At 54.5% G+C, this 13572-nt stretch overlaps 1 protein-coding gene across 3 annotated transcripts in view; it reads right to left on the bottom strand.

Annotated features, from left to right (window-relative positions):
• PMEPA1 (prostate transmembrane protein, androgen induced 1) overlaps positions 1 to 13253 on the bottom strand; it is a 49318-nt gene extending 36065 nt beyond the window's left edge. Inside the window, exon 1 of one of the 3 annotated variants that reach the window (XM_066387383.1) lies at positions 12635 to 13253. In XM_066387383.1, the coding sequence (XP_066243480.1) occupies positions 12635 to 12743 (109 nt within the window). In that variant the 5' untranslated portion in view covers positions 12744 to 13253. Of the gene's footprint in view, positions 1 to 878; positions 1137 to 2678; positions 2789 to 12634 lie in introns of those variants that run through there. The other 2 variants (XM_066387384.1, XM_066387385.1) reach the window with 2 other exon arrangements.
• Between the last annotated feature and the right edge of the window lie 319 nt (positions 13254 to 13572).

Genomic DNA, 13572 nt, shown 5'->3' with positions numbered 1-13572 from the left:
CACTATGAGATAGTCGTTCCTGTGGGCCCAGCGTGGCCCTTTCACAGTCCCTTTGTCCTTGTGAAAACACAGAAATGAAAGGGAGGTGCTGCTGACACACAGCACAGGTGGACCTGAGTCAGGAGATCGCACGAGAGCAAACACACGGCGTGATTCCGCGCATGCAGATTCGACCCCGGGAAGACGGGATCTGTGGTGATCGGCACAGGTGCAGACTGGGGAGGGGTGGGGACACATCTGGGCCTGGACAGTTGTCCCGCACACATGCTTACCACAACCCATCACAGTGTACATTTTCTGTGTCTGTGAACTATACCCCAATAAACCATCAGAGCAGAGGACACGCAGGTCCCAAGAGGACATTTAACAGCTTAAGAAAAGGGACAGCTGGTGAGGTCTGACAGGGTCTCTGCTGTGTCTTCCTTCTCTTCCCAAGAGCCCCAGGTTCAGTCACGCCCATTTTACAGAGAAGAAAATTGAGGAGAGAGGAGGGGGAGGAGGTGGAGAGGGAGATAGACAAGCACGGGCTCATCAGAGACCAGAGAACCTCATGTCCGAACGTCCCGCCTTCGACCGTGGGCCCACCAGCCCGTTCCTGCCTCTGGGATCCCCGCTCTGCCCCCTGTGCCAAGAAATCTCTGTGAAGGAGCGGTGAGCTTCCGTGCGGCGAAGCAGAGAGCCTCCAGCTGAAGACGGGGCTCAGGGTCATGTCCAGCCAGCCACAGGGAGAGAACAAGAAGCCAGGATTCCAAGCCCAGCCTTGTTCCTGTGGAACCACATTCCCACCCAGTTTGCCCCTGCCATCAACTGACCCCAGGCCACCCCTCTGTCAACCACACCACTCCGCACTGGCGATGGTCACTCAGCTGTTACAGTACCTGGTCCAGAGTGCAATAGAATGGGCCAGCCCTGTGCTGGGAGACAAGGATGATGACCATGCTCGGGGCCCCACCTGAGCGAGGCATGCACGTGTCAATGCCACGAGGCACACGGAGCCCCCGTCAGCGTGGGGTGTCCCTGCCGTGATGATATTGCTAGTAGTGCTCTTCTGATTATCACCGGAAGGACTCGGGCTGTACACGGGGCTTGGGTTTCTCTTTTCTCTCTCTAGACTTGGGCTTGTCCATCTGTAAGCACAGGGCTGGGGCTAGCACAGTGGGGCCGAGTTCTGCCAAGACCTGGAATCGCCCAGGCAGTTTTAAAGAAGCTGCCCTGCCCTGCCCCTAGGAACCGGCCTGGGTGCGGCATTAGTGTTCGGGTTCACGGTCAGCCAGGAGCGTGGAGAACCAGGTTTAGGAGGGAGCTAGAGAGAGCCCTCCGGTCCTAATGTTCTGTGGGCTCCCCCCTCCCCTCCCCTCCCCATCTCACAAGGCAACTCCCAGGGAGCACAGCCCCTGCCCAGCCCCCCACAGGTCACGGTGACCTCCTTCTCCCCTCAGCTGCAACCTGATGCTGGACAAATTCTCACTCTCTGTGGCCGTAAGCCCCAGGACCACGGCCAGGGGACCCTTCCAAGAAAGGGAGTGTGTGGCAGAGGGAGCGAAATAGGACACAGGTCCAGCTGGAAAAGCCAGAGGGCAAAAGAGCAAAAGGCCTGAAGTCAATCACACCCTTACATGGGTGACAGGTGGTTCTGCAGCTCGGGGGATGGTGGACAAAGCACAGGCTTCGGAGCCCCGCAGCCCAAGTTCAAATCCCACTCCACTCCCAGCCGGGTGAGCTCCGCAGCTTCACGCACGTGCCTCCGCCCTGCTGCCGCGTGTGCACATGGGGACTAATAAGGCAGGGCGTGCCGTGCTCAGCGAGCCTCTGAGACTGTCAGTAGACAGAGCTCGGATTCGAAAAGCCAGTCCCCGGCAAACACTAGGAAAACGGCATGTAGACAAAGTTGCCGGTGGCTGGCTGCTTGTGCTTCCCTGCCTCTCCCTTTCCTGTTCTTCCCAAACTACACTCACCTGAGTATCTTCTGGGGAAAGAGTCCAGGGCTTATTCTCACTAGAGTGTAAAGGAATGCTACAATGTGCTTAGGTAGAGCTCAAGACATCCAGGGAAAGAGGCTACCAGGTAAAATAGAGGCTGCCATGGCATTGGAGTCTGTGACCCTGATTTTAAAGAAAGACAAATGAAGTACTGTGGGGAGCTGAGTACAGTAGGTGGGATTCCAGACCTCACCGGGAGCAATCCTGGAGGTCTGAGAAGGACCCAGGCCTGACAGTTGAAGGAGGGGGGGCTGGGTCACTCCAAGGTGGTGGCACATCCTCAGAACTCACAGAAGGAACCATCCCTGACTAGTCAGGCAGCCACCATGTGACACGAGGAGTGGCAGATGGCTGCAAGCGGGAGTCACTTCTCTCCCAGGAGTTCCGGAGCCCCCATGCCTTCCCCGCCAGCCAGTTCCCTGCACAGACAAGGCCCAGTTTTCCTCGTGAGGATACATCGCCGACATGGGTGATTTCATCCCTGGAGCCCGCCCTGAACCCTGCTGGGAGTGGAACCCTCTGAGGGAACAGGTGCCTAGCAAGAGTGGGTGCAGGAATGGATTAGTGCTGTCTGTCTTGAGCAGGAAGGAACGTACTGGACTGAATACCGTGCAGTCAACCTTCAAAGTCACAAAGCAACTCAATATATACTGTCTGGGTGCTCCCCTGACTAACGGGTTACAGGAGCTGAGGACTCACACATCCGGGAGCTGGACCTTCATTCAGCGATGCCGAGGGCAGGACACCGCAGAGCACCGTCTACAGATGGAGGACCAACCAGAGGAGACCGCAAGGAGAAGTGGCCGGAGGAAGAAACATCCCTCCACGAAACACAAGCGACTTTTGATTATGCATTTGTGGGTAGGGCTTAGATTTATATGGGATTGGAGGTTGGACTCATAATTACACCTCTGGGCCATGTAGCAAGCAATGCTAATTACCCTTTAGATGGGAGGATCTAAATTTTATTTAGAGCCCAAAGTAACTAATAAAATTAGGTAAAACCAGGAGCTCCACCTGCACGTTCACACACTTTACAGCTAATGCATAGACTTGACAATGGCATTCGTCTGACAACAGTCCCTGTTAGAGAAATGAAAGGACTTGGGGAGTGGCCCCTGACTCCGAAGAAGAGATATTTAAACTGTTCCAAGGTGGACCCAGTTGGTAGACTTTCTAAAAAGGCAACATTTCCTGCACCTGAGGCTTCTGGCTGAAAAAACTCTGCCCCAGGTTTAATGAGGCATCCCTACATATCAGCCTGCTCAGATTGGGATCCATAAACATGGGCAAGATATAGCGGAGATAGTAGTGTGTTTAGCTGTGGTCTATCGTAACGATCTGCAGCAGCAAATGGAATGGTGTTTAAAGGGCTGGTTGGTGTTATTTAATCGGTTATATTCGCTAATGTAATTGACACCCTCTCCATCATCTCAATACACCCACCTCTTTCTCCCATACCATAAATAGATTAGAAAAAAACAGTTCCCTCGGATGGTCATGACCCCATGGTCTGCGAAGCTTGGCCACGGATGAATCACGCCTGGCTCACCACGACTGCATCCTGAAATGACTGAATGATGGCCGGGTGGCACAGACACCAATAAATGAATCATGCCTTCTGCAAGCCCAAACCTTTGACTCTTACAGACACCAATTACAAAGTAGAAAGAAAAGAACAAAGAAATTACTCAGGGTGTTTGCGCAAAGTTGATTCATAGGTTTACAGAATTATTACCAGCTACGTTGTCTTTAGGAAGGCAGTTAGAGATGTGACCAGCTACCTACCGCACAAAAGCCTGACAACTTGGGAATCTACAAACTGGGGGTAACGGGGGGGGGGGGGCTAGCCACCAAATTCCTGCAGGGCTCCCAGGGCCCAAATGGGTGCCCCGCCTTCCTCTGGAGGGTCAAGGCCGTGATGAAGTCCTCATAGCACATAGCCACATGAACAATGTAAAAGGAGTAAGCACGCACATACAGTTATACATAGTTTTAGTGCAAGTCTTGGCCTTAACTTTTATTTTTTTATTCTTCCAAGGTAGGGGTCAAAATAGGACATAAGAGATTCTCCCTTCTGTGATGAGGGTGTTGAAACACATCGTCTGCAAGAACCAAATTCTCACGCCTCCTCTCAACTGACATCAACGGGAGTTACATCATCAGAGATCAAAGCCATTTTGCCTGCTTTAACTTTGGCTGATGAAGAAGGCGCGTTTGCTGCGGCCACATGCAAATTCTGAGCCTCTCTCATGGAAGTGCAGCTGTTGGGATTAATCACCCCACATGACTGGGGTTGAACCTTGTTGGCCAGGCATCTGAACCTTATGGGACAGTATTAGCAAAGCCTGACAGTGTCCCTGTCCGGGGATGTCCAACCCTACTGAGCGAACCGATCAGCTGACACCTGGCTTATGCTCTCAGGCAGCGGTCCTGCTTACCACTAACGGCCAGGACCGTCTCAGGTGAAGTGGGCAGGTGAGGGGCACAGCAGTCTCAGGGGGTCTACCCTGGGGGAGCAGTGGGTGTCCAGGTAGCCAGCACCACTGGGCTTGACAAACCTCTTTTTGTGAAAGGGCAGTTGGCTTGGCCCAAACTTTTCTGAAGAACTGACTCAGCTCCTCACTTCATCTTGCTTCTGAGAATGAAGCCTGGCAACCCCGGTTTCACCCACCTCTGGGAGCCCAGCAAGGCCGGGGAGGTAAGGTACAGGCTCCGTTCCAGTCACATCGGCAGGGACTCCAGTCGAGGGACCCCGGAGAAGCCTCCACTCCTTGGGGGAGTGGAACGTACACATTTAAAAATATTCCACGCATCGGATAATAAAATATAGATTTGTAGTTATATACACAGAGATATGTGGTCTTAGATATACAAGCACATATTTCTATATTCTTAATCACTGATATCTCAACTAATTCATGAACAGGTTTTTATCCCCACCTCTACAGCCAGGAATGGAAACATCAGCTCCCGGATACCTTTAGGACCAACAGAGGCTCTCCCAGCCTTGAAGCCTGTGTGACCCACACAGCAGGAATCGATGACTCCCCATCAGAGATGACAAAGGGTGACAGCTGCAGCAGACAGACCCTGGCACACACGAGCTGTTTGCAGAACATCACTGCAAGCTCCCAGCAGCCATGGGGGAAACTGAGGAACACCATAAATCCACTCTTTTACCTACTGTGTCATTTTATTGAACATCTGCTCTGGGCCAAGATCATGCCAAAGTCCTACCAATCCGAATCAGGATCCTAATATTGCCCCCTCTCCATCACCACCAAAGTCCACATTAGGGACAATGGATGTGGGACAATTTCTCCAAACTTCGAGGGCAAGGTGGTGTCTCGAACCTTCATAACTGTTCAGAGACTTATAGGCTGTATCTGTCCAGCCTGGGGAAGCCCAGCGCTGAGCCCCGGGGCCCCAAGAGGCATTTCTAGGATTGGCTCATCCAGTCCAGAAGCAAACATTATCCAGCATTCAGATCCCAGAGCCACTGAGGATTTTATGCTTGTTATCAAATAATTAAAACTCTCTTTCCTGCCAGTACAGCCATTTCCCAAACCCACTGATACAATAACAAATGGCTGTACTTAAAACACACCTGAAGGGGAAGAACGCCAGAGCCTCCACTTCCCCAGTCAGTGTTCTGACATCCCAGCAGACTTACTGCAGGCTCGGCCAAGTGACCCAGCCCTTCTCCCTCCCGCCCGCGCCCCGATGGAAACAAACACACATCAGAATCTGCTGGAACACCAGAGAGCCGATCACCAGCTGATACCTCTGAAGGTGAGTCATAGTAGCTGCCTAATTCCTTTCAACATGTGGCATCTCAGTGTCACATCAAAGCAAATAACAGCTCCACCCATGGGTGCCAACGGATAGCAGAGTAACTGAAAAACGCTCCAAGTCTGGGGCAAGCGAGTGCAGTAAGGAATCACCCAAGAAATTATCCTTCTGGGCTGAGGACGGGCCCCGGCGATGCATCTTTGTCACTCTGATGCTCTTAGCAACACTAAAACGATCCTGAGAAACCTGGACCTCTCCCCGGAACAATGGGGCTGAGGCGAGGAGGGGCCCTGCCTGATTTCTGCACGGGCCCCGTAGTACGGCTCTGACGCGTCCAGAGGCTACGGCACAGCTTCCTGCCCAGAACAGTGGACATGTCCCTGAAGCATTCAAAATAATACTTTGTGCCTGAGGTGCTTTGAACGGCTCACACAGCTGTCCTGACAACCTGTGAAGCGGGACCATTTTGCAGATGGGCAAGTGGAGGCTCGGGAGGGATTCTATGCTTGCCCAAAAAGGACAGTTGTCAAAGTCTACATCGTGACTACCTCCCCTCCTGTCCGCATTCTTCTTCAAGCCTGCCTGCCCACCCTGCTTACTTCCTTCCCTCCTCATAGACATACGAGGTACCTATCAGGTTGGGGGGAATCGAATGTGAACCCCTTGGTGTTCGGTGACCAGATGGAGCCGGTATGGCACGCTAATTACACAATATTAAATGCTGTGTGACAGTTACAGGATGACCGGTGTGGGAGCTTGGGGAAGGGGCTCTCAGCTCCTCCCTAAAATGAGCTCGTGTTTTCTGCATTCTCACTAGAACGGCAGCTCTCAGAGTGCAGGGTTTCGCCTGTGACGTCCCCTGATGTTCCGGAACACCTGGAATAGTCAGTATAGTGCCAGATTGGGAAAAACATAACTTTGAACTCTGAGATTTGTTAGTGTTCCTCCTTGAAGACAGGTCCAACACAGGTATGAGGTCTTAGGACAAAATCTTGAATACCACTGCAATGTCAAGTCCGGCAAAGGGTACACTGGGGCTTACGGAGTCAGTGTGGCATCCTGGGGAAGAAATCATGGGAGCAGGGAGCTTAGGTGTGAATCCCAACAGAACATCAGTTCCTTGCAGTGTGACCCGGAGCAAGTGTCTTACCATCTCTGATCCCATTTTTGCATCTGCAACTTGGTGTTAGCAATAGCTCTCTCACAGAGTTGTTTTGAAGATTGAGAAAAATGCATCACCAGTACCTGGCACATAATAAGCTCTCTGTATCCAACTAGGAAAGGGAGTGGAAGCAAAAATCCATCAGTCACCCTGGAAACAGAAGAGAGAAGCCATTCTGTGGCTCTTGGAAAGCCTGGGGATGCCCCGAACAGCTCCAAACCCACTCCAAGGCGCCAAGGCCCCCGCTCCTGTTGGCAAGCCTTTCCAGGACTTTCTCCAGCGTGGCGACAGACACTTCTTGCCAGAGCCTGACAAGGCCCTGATGAGACCCTGTGGTGTGGGGTTTAGCTCTGTAATGTCACCCAAAGGGAAAGAGAGGTTGACTGTCAGAGCTCAGCGTTGTCATGACTTCCCGAAGGGGTGTGGCCCACCTCCGGGAGGAGGAAGGGCAGCAGTGAAGACAAATGCCCCGAGGTCTGAGATACGCACAACACCCCAGCACAAGGGGCTGTTGTTATCCACTTTACAGATGGGCCAGGTGACAGCACAAGGTGACGCAGCCAGTGGGTTCTGGAACTGAGCTGGGCCTCAATCCCTCTGGCTCAGGTCACATTTTTAACCGACTGCAGTGCACAGGCCAGATGGGGTCTGCGGGCAAGTTTTGTGGGGCTCCTGTCGTGAGAATAAAAGGGAATTGCCAGTACTTAAATTCCGGTTTTACTTCAAAATCTGCCTGTCTATCTCCCTGGAACCAAAAGACCTGGCCGCACAGGGCCCATGTGGCAACGGTGAGTCAAGTGGCAGTGGCACCTCGGGGCAGACCCAGTTCTCTGCAGCCCATGCCAGAGAAAATGGCCTGCCGCCCCGAGTCATGCTCCCCAGCTCGGGAAGCCCTGGGCACAGCATGGCGCCCCCCTCACTGCTCCACAGGCACACAAAGAGGCGTGGGCGTACCATCACACATGTGTGCACACGCACATATGCACGTACATACAGCCATGTGTGCACACATCACCTTTGAAAAAGCACAAAATAGGCCCTCGGCTTTGATCTCTTTCCCTCGGCACGTGGCCCGTGCAAGAGGCCGGGGCCGGCACAGCCTCCCAAGTTCAATGCATAAGAGTTACTTCTCTTTGGGCAAGATCCCAGATGCCAAGCCGCCTGGAAACTTTACCATACCTGAAACCAAAAAACCACCCAGACTCTCTGGTTGGGCCCCTACCACCAGGACACTGCTCTCGAACCTTTTCGTTGAACAATTGACTAGACCATAGATGTTTCAACACCCTGGGTAAGGGCAGGCATCTGGGTTCACGTACATCTTCCTGTGCTGAAGACCAGCAGGCCCCACCAGACCCTCCCAACAGCCTCTGGTCCTGGGCGGCTTCTCGGGTCACTCCATTCTCCTTTCTCTCGAAGGGAGAATGCAGACGTTGGCACAACTTTTAGGGGAAAATGTATGTGTGCACTTTCTTCCCATTTCTTTGTCTTCCGTGCCCAGAAGTTTTAACCATTCCCCATCCAAAGAGAAGCTGGCAGGAAAGGGAGAGGTAGCAGCTGAGTGGTGTGTGCACACATGAATACGCGGGTGTGCGTGTGCGTGCACACATGCACACCGGAGCAGCTAGATATTCTGTCTATACAAACACTTCAGCATACCCCAACTCTGACCAATGCTGGGCAGTGTAGCTGGCTTAACCCAAACCATCTGCCCGACCTGAGGTCCAGTCAAAACTCAACTCCTAATTGCACCTCAACCTAAGACCCAGTCATAAAATGTTGTGGGTTGAAAACCCCAGCTGACATGGCCCACAGGGTGGGAACAGCTGGCCCTGACACCCACAGTTTAATCCAAATCCTGAAATACAGATTTTCACAGGTGCTAGAGTTTGTCCTCCAAATAAACCCAAATCTATAATGAAAACTGGAAAGAAACTTCATTAAGAGGGAGCCCCAAACTTTTCCTGCATGCAACAGGCTCCCAATAAAAGCTAAGGGAATGAGTGGCCTGAGCCAAACTGCAGAGCAACTTCGTTCTTGATGGGGACACTGATTTCTGAAGGGACCTGAGGACCTTCTGGCAACTCAGATCTGCTCTCCCATCCCCCAACGCCACCCCCTGCAGAAACCAGTAACTGATTAAAGCTCCGTTCTCAGCCAGGTGCGCTGTGCCCCTCAGGGGACATTGGGCAAAGTCTGCCGGTAGTTTTGGCTGTTACAACTTGGTGGGGAGAGAAAATGCCTCTACTGGGGAGAGGCCAGGGATGCTACTAAACATCAATCAATACACAGGACCACCTTCCCCACCCTCCCAACAAGGAATCACCTGGCCAGGAACGTCCTGTGCTGAGGTTGAGATACCCTGGATTTGAGTATTAAACGTGAACAGCACGTCAGGCAAACCACCAGAACATTGGGTGTCCCAGGAGTTTCCGAAAGCTGTGTTGGACTATTTGTTTGGAACCGCCTGGAGAGGAGGAATCAGAGGCTCATTGACCCTGTCAGTGTTAAAAACCCAAACTGCCATCACAGATACTGCCAGCAGGGGTGCAGGGTGGGCCCCGGGTAGGGGGTGCCTCCCAGGGCCCTCAAGAAATGTATAAAGAGCCAACAGCTGAATGGCAGACAATTCAGTCTGTCCAGAGAGCAGTTAGTGTGGACCTGTCCCCAAGAGCAGAAGCTGATGGAGAAAGACAGGGTCATTTCTAAGAGACACAGCAGAACCGAAAAGAGGTCAACAAGAATGCCAAGAAAAACTCTTGCCAGGACAAATCTTTTCCTCAAAAGGAGCCAGTACAAACTCCCCTCCTGGTTGCCGTCTCTGGTGGGTTGTCCCTTGAGCCCACTGTTTTTAACCTCAAGACCCCTGCTTTTCAAAAAATGGTGTATTTTTGTGTAGGGTGTGTTCTGGGAACAGTGAACTGCCATCAGAGATCACCCCTGAACTCTCAGAAAAGATGGGGGCTCCTGGAGGGTCTTGTTAAAGTCAAGTCAAGCCCATTCCAGATGTCTGGCTTCCTCAGAGCCCTCCAACACCCCTCCCTCCAGGGTGCAAGAGGGATGCCACTGATTTCCTCCAGTCCCCCAAGTTCAAGGTAGACCTACTCTGGGGCCCAAGTTCCAAATTCAAGGGACAGTGCGTGTGCTCCACAAGAAGTAACCCTGGGTCTGGGTCTACTGTGGGTTGGGAACCTGAGGCAAAGCTTTCCATTACCACGTCCCTCACCTATAAAACGATGGCATGAACCCTGAGTGGGCCAAGGCTCCTGCCAGGTCTGAAACTGGGGCAAAAGAGGATCTCAGGGTGGACCCATCACTACTGGAGCAAGGACCACCCTGGGACAGAAGCCTCTAGCCGGAGTCTGGAGAGCAGAGCCCCATCTTGAAATACGGTAGAATCTCAACCTCAATGGTCTCAGCTTTTAGGTGAGGAAACTGAGGCCCAGGCAACTTAAAGGCCCTAACAAAAGCAATTTTCTCTCAAAGAAGAGCCACCTGGTCACTGCCCAGCAGTGCAACTCCAAATCCATCTGTAATGTTCCCAGTGCTTATCGTGTGAACTACCCAGTGGCTGCTAATCACTTTCTCCAATCTTTCCTTTCTCCAATCTTGCTTTCCCTCCTTCCTTCCTATCTTTTTGTATAAAGAAACTCCAGGCCCTAAGGCTTCCTCAGCAGAACCTTTACTGAAATCTGATTAGCACTTGCAACAAACTGTTACATTATACCTGAGTTTTAAAGCTGCTTCCTCCTGCCCTGGGCTTTCTTCCAGTAAGTAGGGGGTCCTGTGTAAAAAATACACAGTGACTAATGGGCCACCCCAGGGCCAGCTGGACAGGCCAGGGTTCCAGGCATTACCCAAGGGGCCCCTATAGGCAACAGTTTTATCGACACCTTAGCTGAAATATTACCCAAAGAAGGGATAGAAATAATGTTTTTAAAAGTCCTGAACCCAAACGAAGGACAAAAGCAAAATGTCCGACAGTGCCCCTAGCCCTCAAGGTGACAAGTTCAACACAATGTGGACCCCTTGGGAGGGAGGTTCCCTAAGCAGCTTTATAGGAGGAGGAAGTAAAAACAAGACACGGAGGGGACTTAAACAGCAATCCATTTAGCACCAGTGAGACTCTCTCCAAACATGTGCAAACATATTTTAATAATATCCCCGTGCATTTCATTAGCCTCCGGAGTTCACAAAGGGCCTTTGGGAAGCAATCTGGTTTAAATGCAACTCAATTCCACAAACGCTGGCTCTGGGCAGGTTCTCCTGGCACCTAGCTGGCCTGATGCAGGGCAGCTGGGGGTGGGGTGGGGCGCTAGGCTTTCATTCCAGGACTGGAGGGAGTGGGGCGAGGTGAATGGAAGGACCCACCACCCAAGCCCGTCAGCCTGCCCCAGCAGGGCCCGGTCACGGGTTATTTTTACCTATTGCGCCTCACTGTACAGGCTCAAGGGCCGCAAACTGTGGCAGCCGCCTGCGGAAACTGGCTTATGAGTCACCTAGTGACTGCCCTGGCTGGGTGGCAGCTGCCTCTTGGCTCTTGGTCCCAGCTGGAAGGTTGGGCCTTGAGGGAAAGGCTGTGTGCCCCTTCGCCTGGGGCGCTTATAGGGGCAAGGATGGGGAGACTGAAGTTCAATGAGGCAAGAGGTCCTCAAAAGGGCGTCTGGGGGAGGAGCGTCAGCTAGAAGGCAGACCCCAAGGGGTGGCAATCAATTCCCCATCCAACTATACCTCCACTTGGGTGGGCTATTAGGAGGAAGTCCAGGGGGAGTCAGGCTGAGTTTCAGAAGCCCCCTCCTTACCCTTGTCTACCTCCCCCTGTCAGGGCAAGCAGTCCCAAACACAGGCAGCCCCAAACTTTGACTCATTTGTAACCACCATCCCAGTCAGACTGAGCCAAGCTGTCCAGACAGAGGATATTTATAGGTGCGTCGGGGACACAGACACTCACACAATGACACACATACTCGGGATCCACGTTGGGCCAGACCCACCAGCGCTGAGCCCTGGATTCAGACACCTGGACACAAACGGTACCCAGACCCCCAAGAGAAGTATCCAGCCCCAGACACAAGGAGATTGGCAAACACGTACTCCTGGGACAGACCGTGACCCAGACATAGATACACACAGAGAAACGCGCTGAGACCCGGAGACACAGACACGCACACTTACAAACGCACGGGAACCCACTCACATAGACCGAGACAGACAGCGCCACGCACACTCCAGACACACAGCCGAAGCTCCAGACACCTCGCAGGCCAGACAGTGTCTCACATGCCCGCCACCCCCAACCCCCCTTCCCAGCCAAAGTTGATATAGAGCCGGCCTAATTGCTCCAACGCGACTGCCCCTTAGGGAAATAAAATGGAAACTTCACGCATCCACCCGCACTAGCCCTCTCTCTCCCTGCGCCCCGCCGCCCTCTGCCATTCGGCCCCGGGTCCGAGTCCCTGCGGGCGGGGCGCGAGCAGCGGGGGCCGTGCCAGGCTCGCAGCGCCGCGGGACAAAGCCGGGCCGGCCGCCAGCTGCCGCGAGCCGGGAGGGCACGCCCGGGGCGCGGCGGGCGCAGCCGGGGCGCAGGGCTCACGGCCCGAGGGGGCGCGCACACCTCGGGCCCCCGCCCGCGCTGCGCCTTAACTAAGGGGTCTGAGCCTGATGGGGCCTCCAGGGAAGGGGGAGCGGGGTCACTCACTGATCTCCATGCTCTGGAACAAAGAGCGTTTGCAGTTGCACGTGCAGGAGACATTGGGCTGCCCGGCGGCGGCGGTGGCGGTGATGTTGACCCCCATCAAGCGGTGCATGGACGGCGTGGCGGCGCGGCGTGGGGCGCAAGGGGCACGGGTGCGGCCGGGGGGGGCTCCGGCCGGCGCCCGGTGCTCGGGCCCCGCATGCAGGAGGTGCGCGGCGGGGAAGGCGCGCCCCGGTTCGCCGGGCTCGGGACGCCGCCAAGTTTCTGGGGTGCCGCGGGACTCAGTGCGCAGGGCCGCGCTCCCCTGCGCCCCCCGGCTGCCCCTCTGCAGCCCCGGGGGCGTCGGCAGTGCCCGCGGGTGGCGTCCGGAAAATGGGCTGGCAGCCGGGGCGCGCGCTGCCGCCGGGGCTGAGCCTCTGCTGCTGGCTTCCCCCAGCCGAGCGCCTCCTCCTTCGCCGCCGCCGCCTCCTCCTCATTCAAGTCCAAGGAGATCGGGTTTCGCTCCGAGACCGCGGTCGGAGGCAGGCAGACGGTCTGACGTCAGCGCTAGACGGGGCTGCCGGTTCCCACCGCGCGGGGGCCGGGGAGGGGGCGCGCGCTGCGCCAATCCCCGCCGAGGTTCCCCCGCACCCCCTCCCTGGGCTGCCGGGCGGGGTGACAGGGAAGGGGGCGGGCTCTTAAAGGGCCAGAGTGAGACGGCCCTCATAGACCCCGGACCCGCGCAGCGGAAGGGGGTTTAGTCCCCTTCCCAACGGGGTCAGTTTGGGACCCCTTTCTCGCACATCCCCGTCCGGTGGAAGCGGGACTGGGTTCCAAATGGAGCCTCGGGGGTGCTTTTTCTGCCCCTCGGCCCTCCGGGTCCTTGACCTAGACTTTGGGGGAAGCCTGTCCCCCCAAAGGAGCATGAGAGCCCTAGGGCTCAAGGCAGGGCAAGTTAGAAA

Source organism: Saccopteryx leptura, chromosome 5 (assembly GCF_036850995.1).
Source record: "Saccopteryx leptura isolate mSacLep1 chromosome 5, mSacLep1_pri_phased_curated, whole genome shotgun sequence".
Taxonomy (NCBI): Eukaryota; Metazoa; Chordata; class Mammalia; order Chiroptera; family Emballonuridae; genus Saccopteryx; species Saccopteryx leptura.
Note: the sequence above shows the minus strand (reverse complement) of the source record. Positions and strands in the feature narration are given on the sequence as shown.